The sequence below is a fragment of the Rhincodon typus genome, chromosome 6 (genome assembly GCF_021869965.1).
Source record: "Rhincodon typus isolate 14 chromosome 6, sRhiTyp1.1, whole genome shotgun sequence".
In the NCBI taxonomy this organism is placed as follows: Eukaryota; Metazoa; Chordata; class Chondrichthyes; order Orectolobiformes; family Rhincodontidae; genus Rhincodon; species Rhincodon typus.
This window is the reverse complement of record NC_063337.1, coordinates 3,662,234-3,678,169: the sequence shown is the minus strand read 5'-3', so window position 1 is coordinate 3,678,169 and position 15,936 is coordinate 3,662,234. Positions and strand designations below refer to the sequence as shown.

Genomic DNA, 15,936 nt, shown 5'->3' with positions numbered 1-15,936 from the left:
CACTTGTCAGCCCAAGCCTGGATATTGTCCAGATCTTGTTGCATTTGAACATGGACTGTTTCAGTATCTGAGGAGTCTCAAATGGGGCTGAACATTGTGCAAACATCAGTGAACATCCCCACTTCTGACCTTATGATGGAGGGAAGGTCATTGATGAAGCAGCTGAAGACGGTTGGGCCTAGGACACTACCCTGAGAAATTCCTGCAGAGATATCCTGATGATTGACCTTCAACAACCACAACCATCTTCCTATGTGTCAGGTATGACTCCAACCACCGGAGAGTTTGTCCCCTGATAACCATTGATTCTAGTTTTGCTAGGGCTCCTTGATGCCACACTCGGTCAAATGCAGCCTTGATATCAAGGGCCGTCACTCTCACCTCACCTCTGGAATTCAGCTCTTTTGTCCATATTTGAACCAAGGCTGTACTGAGGTCAGGAGCTGAGTGGCCCTGGCAGAACCCAAACTGGGCATCACTGAGCAGGTTATTTCTGAGCAGGTGCTGCTTGATAGCGCTGTTACTGACACCTTCCATCACTTTACTGATGATCGAGAGGAGACTGATGGGGCAGTAATTGGCCGGGTTGGATTTGTCCTGCTTTTTATGTACAGGACATACTTGGACAATTTTCCACAATGTCGGGTAGATACCAGTGTTGTAACTACTGGAACAGCTTGGCTCGGGGAGCGGCAAGTTCTGGACCACTAGTCTTCAGTCCAATTGCTGGAATGTTGTCAGGGCCTGTAGCCTTCACAGTATCCAGTGTCTCCAACTGTTTCTTGATATCACATGGAGTGAATTGAATTGGCTGAAGACTGGTATCTGTAATGCTGGGGACCACTGGAGGAGGCCAAGATGGATCATCCACTCGGCACTTCTGACTGAAGATTGCTGCGAATGCTTCAGCCTTATCTTTTGCACTGATGTGCTGGGCTCTTCCATCATTGAGGATGGGGATATTTGTGGAGCCTCCTCCTCCAGTGAGTTGTTTAATTGTCCACCACCATTCACCACTGGATGTGGCAGGACTACAGAGCTTAGATCTGATCCATTGGTTGTGGGATCGCTTAGCTCTGTCTATTACTTGCTGCTTTTGCTGTTTGATATGCTAATAGTCATGTTTTGTAGCTTCACCAGGTTGACACCTCACTTCAGGTATGCCTCGTGCTGCTCCTGGCATGTCCTCCTGCATTGTCCATTGGGCCACTCTGGAGTAGTTGAGCCAAGTGGCTTTTTTTTCGTAAATGCTTACATAGATGTGATCAGCTTGGTACTGAGGGTTAGTCACAAGAGTACAGTTGAGGTGGGGGTGCGTAATTGTGATTAATTGGGGCGAGGGTAGTGCAGTGATGATATCCCCGGGCTATTAAAGCAGGGACCCAGACTAATGCAGCGGGGATGGATTCAAATCCCCCACAGCAGATTATAAATGGAATTTCAATTCTACTGAGATCTGGAACTTAAAAATAAAAGTGATTATGACCATGAATCCATAAAACCAAGACAGAACGCTGCAGAAACTCAGCAGATTTGATATGGTCTGTGGAGAGAGAAACAGAACGAATATTTCTGGACAAGTGACCCTTCTTCAGAAAGGAATGGCAGGAATCTCCAGGCTAAGGACCAATTCTGCCTCCTGGAGACACCACAACCAGGGGGTTCAGAGTTAAAGATGGGGCAGGTGGGGTCGGGGAACCTACAGCAGGCTCTCCTTGCTCCAGTTGGGGGTAAAAGGCAGTCAATAACCCCAATCCAGCAGGCAGGTCAACCTGGTTTCCCTGGTTTGGAAACTAGCCACATTTCCTGCCTGATCTGAGGACGTTAGACGACTGGGCAGGTGGTGAGTTGAGTCTTCCGTGGCTGGTAACTGATCATGCATCTCAGGGCCTTAACGTTGGTAAGTCAAGAAGGTTCCTAAGGGAATATCTGACCCAGCATTTCATTGCAAAGGTGGTGAGAAGGAGGCAAATATCTCTCCAGGGCCAACTCACCCAATCGTTAGGGCACAGAAAAGGTTTACCAGGATGTTGCCTGGTATGGGGGATTTTAGCGATGAAGAAAGGTTGGATAGACCGGGCTTGTTTTCACTGGAATGCAGGAGATTGAGGGGGTGACCTAATAGAACTTTGTAAGATTGCAAGTGGAAAGCATGAGGCTTTTTCCCTGGGTGGAGGGCTCAATTACTAGGGGACACAGGTTTATGGTACGAGGGAAAAGTTTAAAAGAGGTGTGTGGTGAATTTTTTTTATACAAAAGTGGTGAGCGCCTAGAAACTGCTGCCAGAGGAGGTGGTGGAAGCAAACACAATAGTAGCATTCAAGAAACACCTGGACAACTACATGAATAGGAAGAGAAGAGTGGGATACGAATCCTGTTAGTGAAGGGCAAAACGTGCCGGTGCAGGTTTGGAGGGCCGAAGGGCCTGTTCCTGTGCTGTATTGTTCTTTGTTTGCCTTTCTCACCGTCTCCCTCCTGAAAACAGGCAAACTCCAAGTTTCAAGAGCGCAGTTTTGAAGGCACAAAAAACAGTCAGGAAGCTGTTAACCGTGTGGGGAGAGACAAAGCAGTTTCTCAATGTCAACACTAATGCAAATATTTTTAATGGAAGATATGAGCACATCAGCACCAGCAATGCTTTCTGTCCAGAGTGACGGACTCAAAATATCTCAGTGAAGGGAGTCATTTTTAATGAGTTGTTTTTATTCAATGGTTTAATTTAACATTTTGTTTGTCACTTAGCTCTAATATTATTTCTAAATGACTTATATCAGTATTGATCAGAGCCAGAATCAATCGGGGTCAAATGAATGGGCAGATGAGTTAGATTAAGGAAAGAAGTTCAGCAGTTTAAAGACAGGATAAGTACAATGCTGGAGAAAAGGACAAATAAGCACTGACATCAGAAACTAAGGTCCTGGCAACAACTGAATTTGAAATTGAGGATCAAAACAGAAGCAGAAGATGGAAAATTCTTCAGGGAGGATAACATTGAGATGCGGATGGAGGGAGGATGCCAGACAATGCCAACTCAATGGGTCCACAAAGGCTACGGTTATAACGAACAAAGACACAATGACTTGTTTTCATTCTTTCATGAGATGTGGGTGTCACATAGAAACTTTAAAAAAGGAGCAGGAGGAGGCCATTCAGCTCTTTGAGCCTGTTCCACCATTCCATATGATCATGGCTGATCATCCAACTCAGTCCCCTGTTCCCTCTTTTTCTCCATATCCTTTGATCTCTTTAGCAAGGCCTAACATTTTTTCATCTTCCCTAATGGCCCTTAGTTGAGTGTCTTGCATTCTTAATTCATTCATGAGATGTAGGCATTTATTGCTCATTCTTAATTGCCTTGAACAAGATGTGTTGAGCTGCAGTCTTTGGGAAGACCCACAGCGTTGTTAGGGAGAGAGTCCTACTGATTAAGTGGGCTGCTTTGTAATAGATGGTGTCAAATTTCTTCAGCATTGTTGGAGATGGCATCACACTCCTGACTTGTGCCTTGTAGATTGGGACAGGATTTGGGGAGTCAGGAAGTGAGTTACTCGCTGTAGTATTCCTAACCTCTGACCTGCTCTTGTAGTCATTGTGTTTATGTGGCTAGTCTAGTTCTGTTTCTGGTCAACAGTAGAGCCTAGCATGTTGATGGTGAGGGATTCAGTGATGGTAACACTATTGAATGTCAAGGGATGACGTTTAGATGATCTTTCTTGGAGATAGTCTAGAGCCTATGATTGCAAATGCTACTTGCTCCTTGTCAGCCCAAACTTGGATATTGTCCAGGTCCTGCTATATTTGGACATGCACTGTTTCAGTATGAGGAGTCGTGAATGTTGATGAACACTGTGCAATCATCGGCGAACATCCCCATACTGACCTTAGGGAAAGTCATTGATGAAGCTGTTGAAAATGACGGGCCTAGGACACTACCCTAAGACACTCCAGCATTGATGTCCTGGAGCTGAAATGTCTGACCTCCAACAACCGCAACCATCTTCCAATGTGCCAGTTATGACTCCAACCCAATTCCCAATAACTCCAGTTTGCTAGGGCTTTTTGCTGTCACATTCAGTCAAATGCCTTTCCAGACTGGGTTGTACAGAAGGTGGTGAGGGATGTACCAAGAAGGAAAAATATAGTGGGCCTCATCCTCACCATTCTCCTGGCAGAAGATGCATTCTATCCATAACAGTATTGGTAAAAGTAACCACTACATAATCCTTGTGGGGACGAAGTCCCATCTTCACATTCATTTCAGATGGTATTTATGAGCCAGTTGCATTGCTTTGGGTTCAAAGGAAACCAGTGAACCAAATAGACTTTCATTACATTTGTCATGGCCACCATTGCTTAGGATAACATTTATATTCCGGATTCTTAATTAAATGTTGCCATGATAGGATTTGAACTGATTACCATGAGCATTTATCTCTGGATTATTCATCATTACCATGACATTGCCATGTGCGCCCTTTTCAATCCTGTGTGATGTAGTCTTTATAAGGTTGCTACAATGTTAAACACACAGCTAATGGGTTAATATATAAACTCACAAAGGGGATCATGTTCCCTAAGAGAACACACCATGAGTCCATGCTAGACAACAAGGTGCAGAGCTGGATGAACACAGCAGGCCAAGCAGCTACTCCAAAGCCAGCCACCAGCTTGACAGGGAAGGGACATGTTTGAATAGCTTCGCACTATAAGGTCTGCACAAGCAGCTCACTCGCCAGCACCTGCTGGGCCTGGGGGGGCTGTGGTGATGGCAGATTATGTGTCAGACATTTGCCTTAGCTCCACTGGTTGAGGAGAGGAGTAGTAGCAGGATCTGTATCATGGACCTCCCACAACTTAATTTCAAAAGGAATGGAGTACAAAAGCAGGGAGGCTTTGCTATAGTGACATAAGACACTAGTCAGAGCACAGCTGGAAAACTGTGAACAGTTTTGGGCCCTTTATCGAAGGGGAGACATACTGGCATTGGAGGTCATCCAGAGATAGTTCACGAGACAGATCCTGGGTATGGAGGGACTGCCTTATGATGAAAGGTTAAGTAGACTGGTCCGGTACACATTGGAACATAGAAGAATGAGACATGACCTTATTGAAACATATAAGATTCTTAGAGGCCATGACAGGGTAGATGTGGAAAGCTTGCTTCCCCTTGAGAAAGAGTCTACGACCAGTGGACATCATCTCAGGATAAGGAGCCGCACGTTTAAGACAGAGTTGAGGAGGAATTTCTTCTCTCAGAGGGGAGTGAATCTGTGCAATTCTTTACCTCAGAGGGCTGTTGAGGCTGGGTCATTAAGTATATTCAAAGCTGAGATAGACAGATTTTTGATCATAAAGGAACCAATGGTCCTGGGGAGAGGCAAAAGCATGGAGTTGAAGATTATCAGCCCAGTCGCAATCTCACTGAGTGGCAGAGAAGACTTGATGGGCTGAATGGCCTATTTTGCTCCTACATCATATGGTCTTATGGCAGGAGGTATTTGGGTTGAAGGTAAGCACATTGTAGGATTGTTGGCAACTCACCAGCCACCCTGGTGTAAATGGAGACACATCTGTCACCTCTGAATGGTCCAGTAGAAAATGGGGAATAAAGGGGAAAAGATAGATTCCAGCAAAAAGGTGATTCTCAGGCAGAACAACGACATCCACGTCAAAAAAAAAAAGAAATCCATTGCCTTTTTGAGAAATGTCCATTTCATTGCAACACAACTATTCATTCAACAGATGTTCCTTTATGTGGTGCAGATGGTTCCTGTACATTGTGATCAACATACAACACCCTGCCAAGAATTGACGCGTTTGGTTCAGGATGACACATGGGGTGAGAATATCTGCACTTTCAGTAAACGTATGAACGGGAAAGAATAATTAGCTCTGATCTTTAATCGCGTCCAGCTCAGCATTCCAGTTTGATCAGCAACGCTCCACAGCAGCCTGAACTGGTGGTGGAATTCACAAAATATTTCCCACATGACCCTTTACAGGATGAGTACCGAGTGATATTCTGAATCATCTAGTCAGCAAACACAGAGGGCAGGTTATTCTGCATGGTGTCACCGTGCTAGCTCTTTGGATGAGCTATCAAATTTGTACCACACACCCACTGCTCCCCATCTGTGCCCCCTGCCCTTGCTCCCCACCCTTGCAAATATTTCCTTTTCAAATATAACCATAAGAACAGTTTGCAAAAGCAATCTTGTAATTTCGTAACAAAAACCAAAAGAACTGCGGATGCTGTAAATCAGAAACAAAAACAGAAATTGCTGGAAAAGCTCAGCAGGTCTTGGCGGCATCTGTGAAGAAAAATATCAGCGCTAACCTTTCGGGTCTGGTGACCCTTCCTCAGAATCGGACCCGAAACGTTAACTCTGATTTTTTCTTCACAGATGCTGCCAGACCTGCTGAGCTTTTCCAGCAACTTCCGTTTTTGCTGTTGTAATTTCGTAATTTAGAAGACAACCAGCAGGCCTAATTCAGGTGTTATTTTTAATATTCATTAACAGGATCGCTGGCGAGACCAACATTTTGTTGACCATTCCTAATTACCTTTGAACTGAGAGTCTTGCTTGACCATTTCAGAGGGCAGTTATGAAACAACCACATCGCTGTAGGACTGGAGTCACATATATGCCAGACCAGGTAAGGACGGCAGGTCTCCCTCCCTAAAGATTTAAAAAGGTGTCCTTGCCACAGTACTACCCTCAGAAAGAGGGGACTGAAGGTGGTTTATGTCTTAAAACCATTAGGACAAATGCAAAAATGTCAAATTATCACAATTTAGATATTGTCTAATCAACCTGCTCAGAGATTTTATTGAGGCAACACTCAACCCCAGGCTTCTCTAGTTCAGAGGTAGGGGCACTACCACTGCACTTCAAACAGCCCCTAAATCAGCTGCCCAATAAACTGACCCCCTGACAGGTATCTGTGAACCAGACAATTGACAATGGTTATGTGGTCACCATTAGGCCAACTTTTTATCGAATTTAAATTACACCATCTGCCATGATGGGATTTGAATCCATGTTCCCCAAAGAACAGCTTCGGGTTCTGGATAACTGACTAATGACATTCCTGCTTTGTCACTACCTCCCCCTACCCAAGGTGCTTAAAGGAATGAATAGGATAGGTAGGGAGAATTTATATATTCTCATGGGAGTTGGGGTTGGGCTGAGGGTGGGGACCAGAACAAGGAGGATCAGAGAAGATTAACACCTTCAGCTGACTGCACCCATTCTGAAAATTCAAACGTCCAATTATTGACATGTTCTCAAAGTAAACTCTGAGGACAGATACTAAGAGCTAGAATGAAAGCTTTTCTTATGGAAAAGTGAAAAATCATAGATCACTGATCGCAGCTATTCTGACCAGGAGAGATAGGAGCAAAAGTAGGCCATTCGGCCCATCGGGTTTGCTCCATCATTCAGTGAGATTGTGGCTGATCTGAGAATCCTCAACTCCATTCTCCTGCCTTCTATCTCCACCTTGAATATACCTAATGACCCAGCCCCGACAGCCCTCTGCAGTAAAGAATTCCACAGATTCACTCCCCTCTAAGAGAAGAAATTCTTCCTCATCTCACTCTTAAATGTGTGACCCCTTATTCTGAGATGATGCCCTCCGGTCCTGGACTTTCTCACAAGGAGAAACAACGTCTCCACATCTACCATGTTAAGTCCCCTATGAATCTTGTATGTTTCAAAAAGGTCACCTCTCATTTTTCTATATTCCAACATGTACAAGCCCAATGTACTCAACCTCTCCTCATAAGACAGTCCCTCCATACCTAGTATCAATCTGGCATACTTTCTATGAACTGCCTCTAATACCAGTATATCGTTCCTTAGATAAAAGGGGACAAAAACTATTCACAGTATTCCTGCTGTGGTCTGACTCATGCCTTGTGTAGTTTTAGCAAAACCTCTGAACTTGTATACTCCAATCCCTTTGAAATAAAGGTCAACATTCCATTTTCCTTCCCTATTACTCACTGAACTGGGATGTCCATTATATCTGTCCCCACTCTTAAAAAGCACTAGGTAGTCAGCTCTGTTTGTTCTTCATCTTTCTCCGTTTCCTTGTTTACCCTTCTCCCACTTTTGTTTTTGAGAATTCATCCAACTTCTTTTTGAAAGTTCCTCTTGAATCTGCTTCCACTGCCCCTTCAGGCAGCGCATTCCAGATCACAGCAACCCTTTGCGTCAGATACATGTCGGCTCCTTTTGGCCCAAACCTCATTAATGTGTTTCCCTTAGGTTTGCCAATTCTACCCACCACACCAAACCACCCCCTCCCACCCCACCCCGATGGAACCAGTTTCTCCTGATCGACTCGATCAAAGTTCTTCATGATTTCAAACACCTCTATTAAATCTCCCCCTGAGCCTTCACTTCTTGAAGGAGAACATTCTCATCTTCTTGGATCCCACTCCCTGGCTCTCTCCTGCTCTAACTCCACAAAACGTGTTTGTTTCTTACGTATCCTCTCATTACAATTGAATCTTGGGCTGAATGTGGAATACCCTCTCCCACAGGAGACTCGCAGCCCGATGCATCATTTCAAATCCAACATCCTCAGATTCCCCCTCACTTGGTAAAGGGAGGCAAAGCAAGTGAAGTCATAGGACAGCTTTTGTCTTCCTGAGTGTCAGGATAGACAGAGGGGCTGAATGGCCTCCTCCTGCTGTTCTTTCTCGCCGCAGCTGAAGGTGGGACAGCCGCAAGAAAGTAATGATGTGATCCATTTGGAATCCTCAAATTGGAACATACTGCATCCCAAAATGCGAGAGAGAAGAGTTGGGGGAGGGGGGATAGGGGTTTGGGGGGTGCGGGGAATGGTAATCCACTGGGATATCTAAGACTTGGCAGAACAGGAATCAAAGGGAACTAAAAACGGGAGGGGGATCACCTTCAAACAATCCTGTGACAAATCCCCATCTATCCCCACCCCACCCCCACCCTGCGATCATCAATGCTTTTAAATTGAATCCTAGTACCAGTTAACCCCAGGATCATAGCTCAGAGTCTCATTCAAAAGCTTTTAACCAGCAGGGAACATTGCAATGGTAGCAGGAAGGAAACAACATCATCGTGAAAAATTAAACTCAAGAATGCCAGAAGAATTTTATCTTTATTCATTCATGGGAGGTGAGTGTTACTGGCTAGGCCAGCATTTACTATCCATCTCTAATTGCCCAGAGGGCTGTTAAGTGTCAACCACATTGCTGGCCATACTGGGTAAGGATTCCTTACTAAAAGAAAAGATATTAGTGAACCAGATGGGTTTTTAATGACAATTGCGATTAGATTCTTAATTGCAGTTTTGTTTTTATTGAATTCAAATTCCTCCCTCTGTTACGGCAGAATTTGAATCCAGGTACCCAGCAGAATAACAGGGTCTCTGGATTAACAGTCCAGAGATAATCCCACTAGGCCACCAACTCCCCCTATATTATTAGCAACAGACTGATTGAGAATGTTCAAGGTTTACAAATAAAAACCAGGAGACTATCTCCCAGTTTGCATCCCAGTCTCAAGGCTGGAGCTCAGCTCGATCTAACCATTCCCCTTTCCAGTTGCATTTTAAGCATCCAATAAAACAGAAATCTCACAAACCTTGTGCCTTTGTCACTCATTATTCGGCTGCCTTTCCAGCTTCGTAGACAGATCCCCGGAATTTCAGATCAGAGCCGAGCCCTCGAAGGCTACAACTGAGATTTAATTCAGACAGCCCCTGTTTATTGCCGTCTCTCTATCGCCTTTAATCTCGTCCACTCCCACTTCTCCTCAAATTCCTTTTCTTCCCGACGGCCACACACCCCTCCCTTATCTGATAATTAAACAGATAAATTTCTCTCGTGGAGGAGGGTTAACCCCAAATCCCTACTGCTCAGTTCCACTGTCATTCCTTGCTGCACATCAGACACACACACACAGTCAGACTCTCTACTCCTCACACAAACACACACACACACACAGAGACATCCCCACGCCTAGCTCTGCTTAAAGCTGAACCAACCATTATACCGACTGACTCGTGGGCAGAAAAGGGTATGGTTTTGACAGCCTCCCAAATTAATGTCTCATCCCCCAGACACCCCAACTCTGGGGAAAGGAGAGTGCTGATAGATTACAGAGAACAGTTCAGGACTGGACAGACATAACAAGACAGAATAGAGAAATAGGCACCACTATACTAGATACAAGAAGCAGAAAAACATTCCCTAATATGGATGGAGATTAACAAAGTGAACAGACACATCTATAGGAATGGTAGCATAGTGGTGGTGTCAGAATCTAATAAGGTATAAACATGTGCTCAGAATCCCATAACAGTGACTGTGCAATTCAACAAATTTGTAATTGGAAACTATTGTAACCAGGAAACAGCTGGATTGTAGCAAATCTGGAACTGAAAGCTGGTCTCAGTGATGATGACCGTAACACATCAGCCATTGTTGTAAAACCCACCTGGCTCACTGATTTTCTGTAGAAGGGTCTAGACCCGAAATGTCAGCATTCCTGCTCCTCTGATGCTGCTTGGCCTGCTGTGTTCATCCAGCTCTACACATTGGTGGCTCACTGATGTCCTTTAGAGAAGGAAATCTGCAGTCCTTACCCGGTCTGGACTACACGTGATTCCAGACCCATAGCAATGTGTGTCCTCTGAAATGGCTGAGCAAGGGCAATTAGGGATGGGCAACAAATGTTGGTCCTTGCCAGTGACACCCTGAAAGAATGAAGGGGAAAATGTACCCTTTGTAGGTTACTCACACATCCACAATTATACACATGTCAATTGGAAAGGTGGTGTGATTTTGCAACTGAAATATTCATAGAGTCACTGAGTGGTACAGCACAGAAACAGACCCTTTGGTCCAACTCGTCCATGCAGACCAGATATTCTAAACTAATCTGGCCCCACTTGCTAACATTTGGCCCATATCCCTCTAAATCCTTCCTATTTATACATCCATCCAGATGCCTTTTAAATGTTGTAATTGTACCAGCCTCCACCACTTCCTCTGGCAGCTCATTCCATACACGCACTGCTCTCTGCGTGAGAAAGTTACGCCTCATGTCCTTTTTAAATCTTTCTGCTCTCATTTTAAACCTGTGCCCCTCTAGTTTTGGACTTCCCCATTCGAGGGAAAGGATCCTTGTCATTCATTTTACCTATGCCCCTCATGATTTTATAAACCTCTATAAGGTCACACTTCAGCCTTTGACACTCCTGGGGAAAAAAGCCCCAGTCTATTCAGCCTCTCCCAATAACTCAAACCCTCCAAACCTGCAACATCCTTGTAAATCTTTTCTGCACCTTCTCATGTTTAACAATATCCTTCCTATAAATGGGTGGCCAGAATTGTGTGCGGTATTCCAAAAGAAAAAATCTAGGAGCAGAAATAAGCCATTCAGCCCCATGAACTTGTTCCAACATTCAATACGATCATGGCTGATTTCACCTCAGCCTCAACTCCACCTTCCTGCCCACTCTCTTTAACCCTTCGACCTGTTACTAATTAAAAATCTCTCCACCCCCTTCTTAAATGTATTCAGTGTCCTGGCATCCACCGCACTCTAGGGGAACGAATTCCACAGATTCACGACCCTTTGTGAGAAGTAATTCCTCCTCATCTCTTTAAATCTGTCAAACCTTCTCATAATTTTTTTTTTCTGAAGAAGCATCCCGACCCGAAACGTCAGCTTTCCTGCTCCTCTGATGCTGCCTGACCTGCTGTGTTCCTCCATCTCCACACTGTGTTGTCTCACACTCCAGCATTGTCAGTTCTTACTATCTCTCATAAAACTATGACCTCTTTTTCCAGATTGCCCCACAAGGGGAATCATCCTCTCCAAATCTACTTTGAGAAAACTTTTTAGCATCTTATAAGCCGTAATTAGATCTCCTCTCGTTCTTCTTAACGAGTATTGGTCTAAACTCAATCTCTGTTCATAAGACAAATGCCTCAATTTTGCTCATGCACTGTAACAATTCTGTAGATTTTAATGAGAACACCTCGCATTTTTGAAACTTTACACTCAACACTTCTATGTTGAAATGTGTTGGGTTAATACTTCAGCTTGTTCATTAGTTTGACCATTTTCATTTGCTGTCTTTGGTTGAACTATTGGTGAAACCTTTTCACATCCTCAACTGAGTGACCTGAAGATTCTTTCTTCCTTGATGTGATATCTATTATGGTTGTTGAGGATTCTTCTTTGGAGGGCAGGAAGGTAAATATTTGAAGATGTCCCTTCAAAGTCAGCTCAACATCTGATGTGTGACTTGAATTTGCCATAACTCGACTCAGTGCACAGGATAGGTGCACAGTAAATGCTGGTCCAGCCAACACTGGCCATTTATTGCCCATCTCTACTTGCCCCTTGAGAAATTGGTGGTTAGCTGCTTTCTTGAACTGCTGCTGACCTTGTGCAGTAGGTAAACCCACAATGCCATGAGAAACCTCAAGGGGTTTGACATAGTGACACTGGGGGTACGGCAATATATTTCCAAGTCAGGATGGTGAGTGGCTCTGAGGGGAACTTAAAGGGGGTGGTGTTCCCATTTATCTTTGTCCCTCCAGATGGTGGTCATGAGTTTGGAAGGTGCTGTCCAAGGTGTGTTGGTGAATTTTTGGAGCGCAATTGTAGATAGTACACACTACTGAGCATCAGTGCGAAAGGAGTAGATGTTTGTGGATGTTGGTGACAATCAAGGGGGCTACTTTTTCTGAATGATGTCAAACTTGAGTGGAAATTAGGGAGTATTCCATCACACTCCTGACTTGTACCTTGTAGATGGTGGATAGGCTTTGGGGAATCAAGAGGTGACTTACTCGCTGCACAATTCCTAGCCTCTGACCTGCTCTTGTGCATTGCATTGAAATGGCAAGTCCAGTCCAGTTGTGGTCAATGGTCAGTTACACTGGGCTCTGGTGAAATCATCTGGAGTACTATGTACAGTATTGGCCATCTTATTTAAGGTAAGGTGTAAATCCATTGGAAGCAGTTCAGGGAAAGTTTACCAAAGTAATATCTGGAATGGACAGGATGCCTTATGAGCAAATGCTGGACTGGCAAGGCTTGTATCCACTGGAGTTTAGAGATTGAGAAACAATTTGATTGAAGCATACAAGATCCTGAGGGCATTTAACAGGATGGATGTGAAAAGGATGCTTCCTCTTGTGGAAGAATCTAGAACTCAGGGATCGCTTTTTAAAAATTAAAGGGTCACCACGTAAGTCAAGGATGTGGAGAGATCCTTTCTCTCAGGGGATTGAGAGTCTTTGGAATTGCCCTCCCCAGCAGGTGGGGGAAGCAGTGTCTAAATATTTTGAAAGTAGAGATGGATAGATTCTTGACAAGCGAGGGGGTGAAAGGTTACTGGGAGTAACTGGGAATGTGGAATCAAGGATGCACTTATATCAGCCATCATCTCATTAAATTGTGAATCAGGCTCAAGGGGTCAACTTCAGCTCCTCACCCGAATGTTCATGTTTAGTTAAGATGGGAACGCGACTGTTGAATTCAATGGAGCCAGTGGGACATAGAGGTACAGAGATCGATGGCTCAGAAAATATCCCTTTGGCTCATTAAGTCTGTGCCAATCAAAAACAACCACCTAACTATTCTAATCCCATCTTTCCAGCACTTGGTCCATAGCTTTGAATGCCTTGCCAGATTGAGTCATTCCAGTTGGATTGGTTTAGAATGGAAATTGACAAGTCACGGGTACTATCAAAATGTGTGTGGGAGTAGTTGTAGCTCAGTGGGCTGGATGGTTGGCTTCTGATGCAGAGCGACACCACAAAGGATTCTCCTTCTCAGCTTCTTCCTTCACCAAAAGCATTATGGCTTAGGTTAAACCACCACCAGTTGTCTCTCTCTAATAACAGAGCAGCCCTGTGGTCTGATAAGACTAAGGTGACTTTACCTGTATTTTTGCAAATAGCTCTCTATTAAATTTATCAAGAATGTTGTATGAGGGGAGATTGGTCAGACTGGGCGTGCATCCACTGGAGTTTAGAAGGATGAGAGGGGGAATCTGATTGAAATATATAAAATTCTAACAAGTTGTTCAACTTGAAAGGGTGTGGAAAGATTTACGAACATGTTGCTGGGGTTGGAAAGATTGAGCCATAGGGAGAGGCTGAGTAGACTGGGGCTTTATCTCTGGAGCGTCAGAGGCTGAGGGACGATCTTATAGAGGTCTATAAAATCATGAGGGGCATGAATAGGGTGAATTGTCAAAGTCTTTTTCCCAGGGTAAGGGAGTCCAAAACTAGAGGGCACAGGGTGAGAAGGGAAATTTTAAAAGGGAACTAAGGGGCAACTTTTTCATGCAGAGGGTGGTGCATGTATGGAATGAGCTGCCAGAGGAAGTGGTGGAGGCTGGCACAATTGCAACATTTAAAAGGCATCTGGATGGGTACACGAAAGGAAGGGTTTAGAGGGATATGGGCCAAATGCTGGCAAATGAGAACAGATTAATTTAGGATATCTGGTCGGCATGGACGAGTTGGACCAAAGGGCCTGTTTCTTTACTGAACATCTCTATGACTCTGTTGATGGACAGTCCAGATGCAGGGAGGACGTTTCTGATGAGTCCAGAACCAGGGGACACAGTCTAAGGATACAGGGTAGACCTTTTGGGACTGAGGTGAGGAAACATTTCTTCACCCAGGATGAGGTGAATCTGTGGAATTTCCAGAAGCTAAAGGCATCAAGGGGTTTGGGGAGAGGGTGGGAAGGTGGCGATGGAGATAATGGGTCAGACATGAAAATGTTGAAAGGCAGAGTAGTTTCAATAGTCCGAGTGGCCTAATCCTGCTCCCGTTTTCCACATGCCTATTTTGAACCAGATCAGGACCCAAACAGACTGGAATGGAACCAAATAAAACCAGTGAATTTTGATGAGATCAGTGGAAGTTGGGAGTCTGATTTGGAGTGTGTGATAGTAGTCTGAGGGAACTGAAGCTCAGGCAAGGGCTTCAGTAGCAGATGAACCAAGGCAGAAACAGTCAGGCGAGGTTACAGAGATGGCAGTCCCAGTGAAGGAGACCATGTGGGGCCAGACGATCATCGGCGGCGGGGGGGGGCGGTGGTGTTGGTGGTGGGGGGCCTGTGTGTAGAAGGAGGTAAGAAGGCTTGGTGAATTTCTGCAGTGCATGTTGTAGACAGTCCACACTGCTGTCAGTGGTGAAGGGAGTGAACGTCTGAGGTGGGAGGGACAGAGTTCCAGGTTCCTCAGCAGCAGACTTGAATGGAGATATTGTTCAATGTCAGGCTAATCCAGTCTTTCATCGCAGATAATTAAAGCTGCATTCCTGGGAATTCATGGAATAGAGATAGCGACAACTGGGGGAACAACTCAGCTGTACCAGAAACAGCACTGAGTGTTGAAGAGAAATACTGCTACCCTAAATGTGACAGGAGTCAAATCTTCAGGGGGGCCAGAGAGGGCTGAAACTTCAAGAGGATCAAACTTTGAGACTTAAAGGAACAAATATCTGGATAGTGATCATAAAGAATAGACTCACCACTGAGAAGTGACACACAATTATTTATTTAATAAAAATACAAAAACTATGAATGTTAATGTTAAAAGTATAAATGCAGTACCTTTGCAAGAGTTAAATTCTTTACAATATTTAAAGAATGTAAACATTATGTTAGTTTAGTAGGTTTTAAGATGAAGAGATACTGCATGCAATCAAACCCTCATCCTCAGTGAGTCTCTTGCTTTGAAACAGAGCTCGAACCATCAGCTCGACGTGGAGGATAAGGCTTAATCCAGGAACATTATCCCAAAATATTAGAGGATATGGGGCCTCAGCAGAAATGTGGAGTTAGGACACAGATCAATCATAATCTCATTGATTTGACAGAGCAACAGGGGCTGAATGGCCTACTGGAG

At 44.4% G+C, this 15,936-nt stretch overlaps 1 protein-coding gene across 1 annotated transcript in view; it reads right to left on the bottom strand.

Moving 5' to 3' along the window:
- Positions 1-9,913, bottom strand: part of arrb1 (arrestin, beta 1) — a 110,953-nt gene extending 101,040 nt beyond the window's left edge. Inside the window, exon 1 of the mRNA XM_048597860.1 lies at positions 9,633-9,913. Coding sequence (XP_048453817.1) covers positions 9,633-9,652 — 20 coding nt within the window. The 5' untranslated portion in view covers positions 9,653-9,913. The remainder of the gene's footprint in view (positions 1-9,632) is intronic.
- Positions 9,914-15,936: the final 6,023 nt, after the last annotated feature.